Here is a 13537-nt window from a genome sequence, read left to right as displayed (position 1 = left end):
ATAAATATAAAACAACGATTTGAAACAAAAAACTTAATTCAGCCACTACTTTTGAAAACTTGCAGAATTTTTTTATATCACCTTTACATACTTGAGCCAGCGATGATGGCGTGCATCAAGGAGACCTGTCTGTTTGATTAAGAAAGAGAAGATGTGATCTTACAACAGCATGGATATATTTGAGAGATTACATTTTATTCATTCATCAGTCCGACACACGTGGTTAACTGCCTCAAAGAAAAAATTGCAATTGAGCAATTAAGTGGTGGTTCATGCACCACTGCAAATGCATCAACTTTCATAAGATTTCATTACTTTGTCTTATTAACACTGCATTGTTTCTTGGGCCTAACAACTTCTTTATGCATAATTCAACCATGTAATTAAGATGGGTGTATACACCACCTGCATAGATTTACTGTAGATGATGTAAACGAGTGGGGCATCTGGAATATGTATGCCAGCTGATAAGAGATTAAAATGGTGCACAAACTTGGCCTACTCTGCACACCAGCATAGTGCATCAGATTAGTAATGGTGCACAACTGATTTTACGCCTCCGTGCTGATTCAATGTCTTGATTTATTTTTGAATGCACTGACAACAGCTCAACTATTAAAAAGCTTCGAACTCCATACTTTTCTCTAACAAGGTTAAGTCAGGTCCTCTGGACAGATCCGTCCAAAGGACCTGACTTAATCTTGTTAGATTTATCTACCTGGATTATTGAGCATAAATCAAGACATTTACACCTTTCTGTTCGAAATGAGAAAGTTCCTTGGATGAGAAGCAAAAAGTTTTCAAAGTAAAAAAAAAAAAAAACAAGTAATCAAAAGGAAAACATTTTAAGTTTTGTTGAAGTGTGCCGTTTTCTTTTGACTGTTCTAGGCTTGACTGGTTTTCTATTGTGTCACCAACAGCTAAACTAGTGGCTTTACAAAGTATCATTTATTGCCTTTGGGGAGTGGTGGCACAGAGGTTAGTAAAGGTGGACCTGTGATTGAAACGTCGCCGGTTTGACACACACACCCGGACCGACAACCTCAAAATATGGGTGGGAAAGGTGAAGCACCCACACCTGCTTCCACCCTCATTTGCACCACTCTGGGCCCTTGAGCAAGGCCCTTAACCCCAAACATCTGCTCCCCTGGGCACCCTAGATGGCAGCTCTCTGCTCCACACAGAGGGCTGTGGTAGCTCGGTGGTCTATGGTTGCATCAGCAAGAGCATCCAGCGTAAAAACAATTGCCAAGTCTTCATGCGAGTTAGTTTGCTGTGGTGACCCCTGAAGAAGGAAGCAGCTGAAAAAATAAAAAATTGTTTAGTTGCCTTTAATTGTTCCTAAACAGCAGGATGTAAATCTCTTTCTGGCCCTTTTGCGGTCAGGTACTACAGCCATTTCTTCCCATCAGGTGAAGGGGGATATTTCCCTTTAGCTTTCTCTGGTTTACAGTAGTGATGTGAGAGGAACCCTAATTATAAACTATATAACTGGTTGAAAATACAAATGACCTTCATGAAAGAAGGTTCAGTCTTGAGAGTCAGCCTGCCAGCAAGGCGGTGAGGTGATAGTTGGCATCTGCCTAGTCTGCTGATATGTGGAGTGTGTCTAAAGGGAGGAGCGGGCTGAATGGGAAGCATAATGGAGGGGGTGTGTTTGTGTCCCCTCCTGCTCAGCTGTGTTGAAAGGCTGCCAGTGCCCGGTCGTCTCAGCTGGGATTTATTTATTTTTTCTGATCTGTTGGAGCGATGTCAACAGCCTGAGGAGGTGCAGCCTTGCCCAGCATGGCAGACTCTAGTCTGGTCTCCAGCTTTATGGATGAGAGAGCACCAGCAAGTTAATCAGTGTGTCAAGCAAGACACTATCAAGGATTGTTTTTTCCTCTGGTGTTATACATCTAAATGGTGCTAGACAAAAACAGACCAACTTTAATCAGAAAAAAATTGGCCACTTAAAAAAAAACTGTTTAATATGTATGAAATAGATTACGTAAAATACAACGTAAAATATTATTGTACTTTTATTAATTTTTTTGTATTTAATAAATTCACATCTTTCTCTTTTTGTACCTTTATTAAATCAAGGTGGTAAGGGGGAGAAATTACCTAAAATTATTCTGTAACCAAGTGTTGCCCTCTCATGCCAAATGCAAGTGTCACTCTAAGCTGTTGGGTTCCAGAGCATCTTTATGCTAATTTAGACTTAATCAGACACCAGTAAACTGGCACAGCTGAGATGCTGCTTGTCCTGGCAGAGGGGATCTTGTAGTTACAAACTGACATTGACATGGCTGAACCTTTGCTGCGGTATTGGTTGGTGTAAATGGCTGGTGGAACCGTGAGAAAAGTAATCATGCTGTAGGTGAAATTCTTAATATAACACCAGTAATAAAAATAAGACTATCTTTACTTTCATGAAAATTAATTGGGTGTTTCCAAATCGATACTTGATCATAAAAAGTGTAAAATACTTACTTGTTAAGCTAAATGTGGTTCTTACAAAAATTATCATCAAAAGTTGCAATAGGAATGGAGCGCTACAAAATTAAATTAAATTCTGTCATCTGCATTTTCAGATGGGCCTTGGTACCAATGGAAGTCCGTTTGGGGCTCAGCCTTATGGTCAGGGAGCTGCAGGACCAGGACAGCAACTAAACCCTCAGCAGCAGCTCCAAAACAAGGCTGCCCTCGCTAACAGTCTGCCACCATTCCCTAATGAACTCAAGGGTGCCGCTGTTACAAGCGTGCCAAACATGGTCAGTCTTTTTGTTGTAAATGTACATTTTCCATGTACATGAGAGTGTAGCATTTAGGAAGAAGCAGGTAAAGAGGATGGATGGATGGATGGATGGATGGATGGATGGATGGATGGATGGATGGATGGATGGATGGATGGATGGACTAAGAGTGTATGCGCTTGTATCTGGTAAATTAAATGATAACTTGCAGGTAATTTATTTGCCTATGCATATTTCTGTTTTACTGACTGATTCAAATGTTTGTTTGTTTGTTTGTTTGTTTTTATTCTAGCCCTAAATTGTGTTTTATTCTGAGTTGTTAAGCAAAAAGTAAAATGGTACTCCTTAAACTCTGTAACAAGTTTGAGATGTGTGCCTTTTACTTTGCCACCCATGCAGCAGCTCCAGCAGCAGCCACAGCAGCAGTCAGCGATGCTCCCGCTGCCTGGCAGTGGAGGCGTGGCGGTGCCTTCGGCAGGGCCAACAGCCGACCCTGAGAAGCGCAAGCTGATCCAGCAGCAGCTGGTCCTGCTGCTTCATGCACACAAGTGCCAGCGACGAGAACAAGCTAATGGGGAGGTCAGGGCGTGCTCCCTGCCTCACTGCCGCACCATGAAGAACGTCCTGAACCACATGACCCACTGTCAGGCTGGAAAATCCTGCCAGGGTGAGTTTTAACAATTTAAAACAAAAAATATTAATTACTAACTAGATGTAGGCATTTTTACAAAATGGGCTTTTGCTCATTATTTCTGAATCTGCCGTGATAATGCCCACTTTTTTGTCTTTAATTAGGTTAGAGTTTATTGAAGCATCTTTAGATTATGCAGGGTTTCTGCAGGGCATTAAAAAGCATCATTAAATGGATTCATCAAAATTTAAGGCCTTAAATCACATTCTAAAGCATTATATTTGAAACTCAGTGGCATTAAATGTTTTTAATTTATTTTCAAGAAAAATGAGAAACAGTTTTGGAAACCGCTCAGCCAGACATGCTCATCAGGGTGATATATTAGAGAAACGCACGGAACCATTATTAATTGTTTCTGGTCGGTCAGTGCTCAACTGTCGTGCATTGGAGGGAAAGCAGGAAAACTTGAGGAGCACAAACAAAATGGGTAAATGCAAACTCTGTTAATGTGGCTGGGAATTGAGGAGTTTAGAGCGTGGCCGGTCGACTGTCAGGGTGGTGAAGGATTTTGCATCGGGGAACAGCCGAAACGGTCAACGTGGAACAGTAAGACGGCGTTGTGCGAGAAACAGCTTAGCCACCACGAGAGTGCACACAGCCTGTGTAAGTGTCTGTCTCGGTTTGATTCACTGTTTCTGCTTCTTTAGTTCTTGAATTCTAGAATTGCGCCGCTCAAGGTGGCTGCATGTTGGAGCAGCTCTGTTACTTTCATTCTGAGATTTTGCTTTTGGAAACTTTAATTCCTCTTTTTCTGGATGTAAATCACATTTTTTTGGATGATTGTTTCCTCTGGTATCGGATGCTGTGCAGCTGGAAGGTTTTTAACTGAAACTTTTTTTTAGTTTTGGACATTTGTTATGATGCGTAACCATGGCAACAAGGCAGTTTTCTACAACCAACAGCAGCTGATTAACATCTCAAAACTCAAATAATATCTCAACTACAGCCCCAAATCTCAAATGAGTTGAAAGGATGTTCTGTGGATGCATTCTCATCTACCTGCCAGCTGTAGGCAGCTGCTGGAGCTAGCAGGAAACACGGCTCATGACAGCGGAAGGACAGGATCGTCCCTCGACACCTACAGTTGGCTGTCCACAGCGACGAGGAGCTCGGCAGACTGCTGGGAGGAGTGGCCATCGCTCTGGGAAGAGTTCTGTCCGGCATTTGGGCGGTCCTACAGCCCGGGGGAACCAGAGGCCAGCAGAGTCCGGGTGGACGGATCGGACGGCATCTGCAGCCAGTTTCTTAGGATCCACTGTGGGATGGACCTTTACAAGAGATCCTTCCTGTCTACAGCCATCAGCATCTATAACATCTCTTAATGAAATGAGGATAACGAGTTACAACAACAAATAATTTCCCTTTGGGATTAATAAAGTATTTTTGAATTGAATTGAATTGAATTCAACTTTATTAACACTAAAAGGTGAATATTTGTATCCCCAAGATTATATTTAAGATGTCTCTATTTATTTAGTTATTACCAAAAACGCATGATGTTCTCTCCTTGTTAGTTTCAAGGATTAAGTTTATCATAAACTTCTGCAACTCTCAATTTTACATGGGATTTTATCAAAATAAACGATAAGGTGATGCATCATCTATCGCACAACTCGGCCGGACCATTAAGCGAAAACAGATTTATTACCGAGGGAATATCAACGATGACACGAAGCAACTTTTTATTAAGTTTAAAACCTTAGTTAACCACAACAAAAAGCAGTGATAAACTACAGAGCCCTGTGAGGGCCATGTAAAAATACTTGTTGCAATACTTCTACTTCTACTCTTACAATTCTATTGATCTGAAGTTGGAGAGCAAACATCTCAGTAATGAAGAGCTTCAGATCCAATGTGCTGCCTTCATTTTATGTAATTTAAAGTGTGGATTTGTGCACAAACTTTGTTGTCGAGTCACATTCAGTGCTGAAGTAGTACTCCAAAAAATTGGTAATTGTTTTTTTCTACTGAGTGAGGAAAAAAACAGCCTTTGAGGAGTGACATTTTAAATCCATATTATAAATACATTCATGTTCTTTGCGTCCAGTTGTCAACCTGTAAATACTGGTTTACTTTTTTCTTTATTGAACTGTCACCACTTTATTTTACAAGAATATTTTTATGTCTTAGATCTGTGAGTTTTGTGCGTAGGATGCCTTTTTATTATTGGCTGTTGGCCAAAAATGACAAAAACAACTTTAAAACATTTGTTAAAAGAACATGTGAGCAACTGTTCGTGCACGCTTGTATTTTTTTAATGCTTTTATCTTAAACTGAAAAATTCATCAAGTAATTAAACTTGGCTGTTTAAACTGATGTAATTTCTCACGCGCACCTAGCGCACGACGGGGCTGTGCACATCAAATGTTAAAATAACTTGGTTGAATTTTGGTTACAGATGAGGCGCTGGTTCAGAAAAGACATTTGTGTTCGATATTCCTCTGGCTTCAATAGGCAATATTTTAAACAAAATTTGGTACAATTGTAAATATTTATATTCTTCAGTAAACTTAAACTTCAATACCTGAGGAGATTCTTACAACTTTCTATTAAGTATGTGGTGATCTACTGTGATAAATTCTCATGTATTTTTTTTTTCTCTTTCTTTTTGCAGTGGCTCATTGTGCTTCATCCAGACAGATTATCTCTCACTGGAAAAATTGCACACGACACGACTGTCCTGTCTGCCTGCCGTTGAAGAACGCAAGTGACAAACGCACCCAGCAGCGTAAGTATAAGTAGCAGTTTGAAACACTCAACGTTGAAACTGTCAAGTTGTCTACGGCAACTGCAAACGCCAAACAAAGAGTTTAAATGCCTTAATTCACTGAGCTGAATGCAGTTTTGGAAACCACTGTTTGTTTCTTTTTATAGTCCTCAACTTCTTTCAAATCAGGAATTAATACAGGAGGTAATACAGTGTTGTAGTTGGATCTCATAATTCAACACGATGATGTTAAACAGTCATTTAAAACATCTTTCTGTGCTTAAAAAGAACTGTCAAGCAGCTCTATTACTCTAAAGTCCACAGAGTGTCTTATTCTTCGATTTCTAATCTGACCCACAGTAGTTAGATATGGTCTAAAGAACAGAAATGGTCTTTATTGTGCTTGTGCATTTTCACAAAACAACTGGATGTTGGGTTTTTATAGTTGCTCTCAAAGTCATCCAAATTTGGCATCTCCTTCACTTTTGGTCTATTCAAAACATTTTAGAGCATTTTTAGCATCTTCAGAAACTAAACTCAAAAAAATCTGCTAAAATTGTGTCTTGCACATATGTCTTGTTTAATTGTTTCAGCCATACATTTTCTAATTTTATCACAATGAAATGTCAAACCCTATCAAAGATTAGAAATTATATTGATGAATGTTTAATTGTATACAAGGATTTTTGTTTTCCCTCGACTGACTGCTCTTATTCTTCTCCTCAGCTTTGCTGAACTCTCCAAATACAGGCCTCCAGAACCCGATGTCCACTGTTGGCATAGGCCAGCCCAGTGCACCCACCATCAATACCTCAGCACCTATAGACCCCAGTTCCATGCAGAGAGCCTACGCAGCTCTTGGTTTGCCCTACAGCAGTCAGGCCACAGGACAGGCCACTTCCCAGCAGCCCCCTGGACAAACAACCGGTGCCCAGAACTCACCGGGCCAGCAACAACAACTTTCACAACAGATGAGACCCATCAGTACTATTGGTAAAGTTACCCCGGCATGTTTGATCACAAATGCTTTGTGATAATCTTTGAAGAAATCTGTCAGGGGCCTCGTGTACAAAACGTGTGCAACTTTCGTACTGAAAGTCGGCCCATGGACAAAACTCTACAAGTGCACATGCACAGAATACACACACAATTCATATATCACAATTTACCTGGAGTAGAGCGCAGCTGCACGTTCCACTTTGACCACTCTGTCCCCTCTCATAAATAAATATGCAAATTAGGATAAATACATGGCCAGCTTCCACCCTGTGCTCAAATAAACATGACAAAGGCACTGAATGTGAAATAAAAAATTTACTAGTGTTAGAAAAAAAAATATTTGGTAGTTATTCCTTCAGGGTTGGTAAGAAAAAAGGAAGTGGCAGAAGGTGGTTAATGCTGCGTGATCTGATTTCTGGTCCTTGCCTCAAATAAAAATATAAGTGGTCCGACATCAAAGTTAATGTAAGGGAACGAGTTGGTGCACATCGGAGTGTTTCAGGCACGGTGTAGTTTTATTTTAATCATTTCAGGGACGACTGTAAAATACTCGACCTGTCAGCCAGCTCCCTCTGAAAGGCTTCAGTTGCAAGGTACCCCAGAGTGATGAGGACTTGAACTGGTTCTCTAAATCAGATAATAAGCCAGGTATTATTGTTTGACAGCAGCTCCATTTCATCCCTGAATACACACTCCCTACAAATTATTTAATTGCTGATATCCTCCAGCAGCTCCAACGTGCCATTGTTCCACAATTATGTGCAACTTGACACAGCTGTTTACAGATTTATCGTTATCTACATCTTGTTGACTTTAGGAACCATCACGTGACTTGTTCTGAATTGTGTTGATTGACTGTTTTCTTCTCAGTAGTTATGTTTACATGGACATAAATAATCAAATTAAACGGCCATTCAGAATAAATGTCATGTAAACACCCCATTTGGATTATTCTTTGTTGATTCAGCTCGATCCAAATGAATTTGTAATCTGAATGAGACAGGTGGTTTATGCCGATTCATAATCCGGTGTGCATGTAAACACTTAATCTGATCATTTTATTCCGGTCGTGGAAACTGACCTGACTGCACATGTGTGACCTATGTCTACCTCACGTATTTCCACCTGACTAGATGCTAATATGTCAGGGAAGCTAAACTGGTCAGTGAGCAATACAACATTTCTACAAGAAACTTTGAAAGAGCTCAAAATTATCTGCATTAACTGTAGCTCTATCAGGGAGTGCAGTAACGTCTCCACCGTCGTCAGAACCTGGCACGGGTCCATTTTTGGGCGCTCAGCTTTTGTTTATGCTCATCACGGAAGTAGAACTTCTTTTTCTGTGTTTTTTTAAGGAGAGTTTGCCACTCTGCATGTCAGTGCTTCTACTCTGAATAAAAGCCCGCTGCATGTAAACGCTCGTCGTGAACGGATTGTGCCCATGTAAACGATACATTTGGATTATTTTATCTGAATACATTTCAATCCAATCAAAGAATTTTGCACATGTAAACATAGCTAGTGAGAGTGGAAGCGCGCCTTCGATAATTCACGTGCATTTAATGCACCTCAACTGTCTGTCTTGCGAGAGTTGATGTGTGTTTACATCTACATGTGGCAAAAATAGAGAAGACTTTACAGTTTACATTGCCTTGAGTTTAGAAAAACAAATGGCCATATTTCAGTACATTTAGTTGAGTTTCAGTACTTTTTAGTGTATTACCGTCCATTAAAAAAGATGGTGTGGTGGCATGCACATATTTATGCAATGTTCATTTTTTTGTGTGTTGTATGACATATGCAAGCTTTTTGTGCGTATGCATACATGAGGTCCCATGTTCTCTTTCAAATCCCAAGCACCCAGCATTAACTCGAGCCACCGCTGAAAGAATGTTACTTTCAAGGAGCCCGATGTTTTGTGATTCTGTTAAACGTGCAGTAGTTCGCCAAGCTTTTTTTTTCTCCAATGTTTTTCTTTGGATACTGAATATTAATTTTACTCATTGTCAGTCCATTTAATCTTTTTTTAAGCGAATGGAAATGTTACTGAAGAAAATAAACAAATTGTGTTTTTGTGACTGGCCTAAAGATAAAGTTTAAAAGTGGCTAGGGCTTTATGAAGAACTTCCACTTTAGCTGCCAAAAGTAAAAAAAAAAAAAAAAAACAGGCAAAGGTTGGCGTAAGACTTTTGCAAATATTGTAAAGTTTTGAGTAGAGTATTTTATTTAAATGCATAGTAATTGCACATATGTTGAATCAATGAATACATGCATGCAAACATGCATATCAGATTGATTTTAAAGGTAATAAAATTAGAATAAAGTGCAGTATTGTGTTGATGAAGCTTGATGTTCTCCTTCTTCACATCATTTTGTTTTTACAGGTAACCAGATGGCTCTTGGAGGTGGTACAATGGGTGTGACCACTTCAGAACAGACAAACTTGCACACAGACGCTCTTTCAAACACGCTCAACACTAACAAGTCAGTCCCTACCTCTTACATTAACTTTAATGTTTTTCCAAACTTGTTTCCAAGAGAATGAAAGTACTTCTAATTATGTAATAACCACAAGAATAAATGTAGTGCTTCTTGTAACCTTTATCCCGTTTCACTCCAGTCCTCTGCTGACAGACGGATCAGCTGTGGGCTCAATGGGAAACCTACCTACAGCAGCACCCATCTCTGCCACAGGCTCCAGGAAAGCCTGGCATGAGCATGTCACTCAGGACTTGCGCAATCACCTCGTACACAAACTGTAAGTGGACACATCAATCTGAGTTATTACTCGGTTCATGGCTTGTGTTTTAAAATCCAGATGCTTGAAGTACAGAAGCTGAAACTATCAGAGGTTGTCATTTCTACTTTTGTGTGTGACAGAGTACAAGCCATATTCCCTACCCCTGACCCGGCAGCTTTGAAGGACAGACGAATGGAGAATCTGGTGGCCTATGCTAGAAAGGTAGAGGGGGACATGTATGAGTCTGCTAACAGCCGGGTAAGTTTAATTTAAAAAGATGTCTCTCATCAGTGCCCTAACAAAATTTCTTTGCATCATCAAAAAAATACATCTAGAAATTCCTGCTTCAAATTTTACAGTTTACCTAAAGCTTTTAAAAACTTCACTGTCTACAATTTTATATATTTTTTTATTTTACTTTTAGGACGAGTACTATCACTTCTTGGCTGAGAAAATTTATAAAATCCAAAAAGAACTGGAGGAGAAAAGGCGTTCAAGACTACAGAGGCAGATCATCAACCAGGCGCCTATTGCTGCACAGGGGCCCCAACAACCTGGCCTTCCTCAGCCCAATACTTTGGCCCCAAGACCGCAGAGTGAGTGCAAGTGTATGTGCCAAATGGCTTCAGAGGTAAAATCTCAGACTGTTTGTAGACGACAAATACGGAGACGTGTCTGAGCGCAGCTTGTACCAACAGTTTTTGAGCGGGGGTGTTCAGCATGAGGGAAGAGGCGCCTTTATCTTTTTAGCTAGACCGCCTGTATTGCACGCTGCTAGCTTAGCGCGACATGTTTGAGTTGTGCACTGTTTATACAGACAGTTTTTGAGCGCGTGTGGGGGGGTGGGGGGGTTAAGCTTGAGAGAAAAGGCAACGTGGGCACTGCTTTTAGCTTTTTAGCTATATAGCCTGTATTTCGCTCTGCTAGCTTAGTGTTATGTCAGTGCTGGGGTGGGGGCCAGTTCGGTTTGGTAGGCAGGGTGCTCATTTCTGTTGACGGGGTGGGGCACCCCGCTTGTATAATGGTAGGGGAAACGCTGCAGAAGAAGTGTCTTCTTCAGAGGTTTTTGTGTTATTTCCTTCAGTAGTTCTTGGTGCAGCACCACCACAGGCGAGGGTGGGGGGACAGGTTGGCTCGACTGACTCAGTGCAGTGTGAATGTGAACTGCACCAGCTGAAAATGTAAACAAATGTTCTGAATTTTGAACCCCAATCGAACCGAGTCTACCGGACTATCAGGTGTGAAACCGCCTTCAGTTTCAGAGAGAACGGGGGCCGTTGTTGTGTAAATGAACGACCGAATTCACATCTTCTAAACGGGGCCAGACTGACTGTACTCTGTAAAGTGACAAATTTTATGGTGAGGATGGATGATGGGCTGACGTCTTATTTTTATTCATTTTTTATGCCATGCCATCTACCCATAGCACCTTGTAAGATCAACCGGTAGATTGAGATCGACGTATTGGGCACCCTTGATTAACAATATTCCTGGTCTGAACCAGGATGTATACGATGCTGTTTGTTGTATATGTAATAGGTCTTAATATTTGTTTTACAGATGGACCTGTTTCTTTACCAAACATGCCAAATCAAATCATGAATCGCATGCAGGTTTCACAAGGTGAGCATTTAATGTTACGTCTCTGTTCAGTTACTTAAAGCCACTGTAAAGGGCCCAGCCTAAACTAAATGAGGGGGGGGGGGGGGGGGTGGAAATGCAGCTTTGGTTTTACATATTGTTTTTGTATTTGTTGACTTCCTGTTTGTCATCAACATTTTTGGCCCCACATTTTTTTAATTTTGTTTTTTGGCGTGCAGGAATCAACCAGTTCAACCACATGACTCTGCCCAACCCTCAGATGTCTCAGGCACCAATGGGAGCCCGAGCTGCTTCTCCTATGAACCACCCGCAGCAAATGAACATAAGCTCTGTCCCAGCGGTAAGAAACCCACAGGAGCAAAATGCAAACACTGGCATGAATCTATCATTAGCTCTTAGCATTTTCTCTTGTATAAGTTACTGCAGCTTGATTAAAAATTCTAGTTAACAAGTAATGGTTTACTGAGAAGAGGTTTTTAGAGTACTCCAGATGGGTTAGTTTTTATTTTTATTTTGTATTTGTAAAACTCTTGTGTCTGCCCTATAGGTGGGAATGTCTCCCTCAAGGATGCCCCAGGCACAGGGCATGATGCCAGGGCACAGCAACCTGGTGGCCCAAACGGCCAGCCAGGGACAGTTCATGCCTCAGACTCAGTTTCCTCCCGGGTCAGGTGTAGTTGCTCCTTCGAACACCATGAACGTCACAGTGGGACCCAGCATGGGCCAGCCCCCGGCTCAGGCTGCCGTCAGCCAGGTGAGATATGAGGCGAGATGAGGTGCTGTTGTAAACTAAACTGCAGAACCGATCTGGTTTGAATGTTTTCATTGGAAACGATTGACACAAAGTCATACGAATTCCAAATTGTTGCCAGGAAGCTAAAGTGTAAAAGCATTAACCAATCATACGACACACTAATTGCTCTTTAATTGATCATATGAATCACAGTGTGCACTCTAAACCCTAAGTTGTTTGTGGTGGTGTCTGACTTTTTTTATTGTACGTTTGTCGCTTGTTTTGTGTGTGTGTGTGTTCGTCGGCTCTTTGTGTTTATCCTTCTCTCCAGCAGCAGCAACAGAATGCTAACCTTCCCATGAATGCACTCGGGCCCCAGCTGGGCCCTCAACTATCCTCCTCCCAAACCCCCTTGCACTCCACGCCGCCTCCTACAGCCTCCTCTGCCTCTACGGCCGGGGGGGCCACTAACCTGCCGCTCACCCAGTCCTCCAGTCGCAGCTCCACCCCCACACTCCCTGTCCCAGCCCCAGCCCAGGGTGCCACCCCACCCTGCCCCACTCAGTCCCAACCCCAGGCGGAGCTCCCTGCAGCGGCACAGACGCAGCCCCCTCAGCCCCCAACCACACCGGTGAGACTGAGTCCCTCCGCATGCCCTCCATTTTGACTCCTCCCTCCTCCCCCCTTCTTCAATGCAAACTGCCATCCCTGTGATTGCCATGCACCAGTTCCATTCCATTCACACCCATCTTTCTAATAACTGCATCTTCACCACTGTTTGTAGCCTCCATCACTATGGGAATGTCACAGTTTTCATACATAGGGAGCAATGGTGAATAAAGGCTGCATGCACTTGTGTCACAGCTGCAGCCCTGCATGCTAATCAAACCTAAAACTTGTGTTGAACTGCTGCCAAATATCATATTTTTTATGTTGTCTTCTCCCCACTTTTCCTCTTTTGTGTTTCAGCTTTCCCAACCTGGAGCCAGTTTGGAAAACCGGGTGCCCACTCCCGCCTCGGCTGCCAGTGCTGACCTGCACCCGCAGCACGTTGGGACGGAGGTTAAAACAGAAACACACACAGACCACCAGGAATTTGAGGCTGCTGGTGGGAAAACGGAACCCAAGATGGAGGTAAATATGAGCTGCAACATGAAGTGCTTTCCAAACGATCACACACATTTTGTTTTAAACTTTCCAAGATTATCTAGATTATACTATTTGTTATTTATATAAGACTTCATCTACAGCTCTGTTATGAATCACGGGCTAGTTTGCCTTCTGTATTTCATCAGTTCATGTACTCAATTTTTAGCATAAGTCAGAG

General features: G+C 41.8%; 1 protein-coding gene across 8 annotated transcripts in view; it reads left to right on the top strand.

Moving 5' to 3' along the window:
• crebbpa (CREB binding protein a) overlaps positions 1-13537 on the top strand; it is a 39868-nt gene that overhangs the window by 11130 nt on the left and 15201 nt on the right. For 2 of the 8 annotated variants that reach the window (XM_037689663.1, XM_037689658.1), the window contains exons 3-15: positions 2577-2756; positions 3147-3405; positions 6044-6157; positions 6863-7129; positions 9520-9619; positions 9756-9893; positions 10016-10133; positions 10300-10471; positions 11436-11498; positions 11696-11817; positions 12025-12231; positions 12542-12841; positions 13180-13344. In XM_037689663.1, the coding sequence (XP_037545591.1) occupies positions 2577-2756; positions 3147-3405; positions 6044-6157; positions 6863-7129; positions 9520-9619; positions 9756-9893; positions 10016-10133; positions 10300-10471; positions 11436-11498; positions 11696-11817; positions 12025-12231; positions 12542-12841; positions 13180-13344 (2205 nt within the window). Of the gene's footprint in view, positions 1-2576; positions 2757-3137; positions 3406-6043; positions 6158-6862; positions 7130-9519; positions 9620-9755; positions 9894-10015; positions 10134-10299; positions 10472-11435; positions 11499-11695; positions 11818-12024; positions 12232-12541; positions 12842-13179; positions 13345-13537 lie in introns of all 8 variants that reach the window. The other 6 variants (XM_037689662.1, XM_037689657.1, XM_037689659.1 and 3 more) reach the window with 3 other exon arrangements.

Source organism: Nematolebias whitei, chromosome 16 (genome assembly GCF_014905685.2).
Source record: "Nematolebias whitei isolate Nwh7 chromosome 16, NemWhi1, whole genome shotgun sequence".
NCBI classification, from domain to species: Eukaryota; Metazoa; Chordata; class Actinopteri; order Cyprinodontiformes; family Rivulidae; genus Nematolebias; species Nematolebias whitei.
This window is presented reverse-complemented; position numbering and strand designations above follow the sequence as displayed.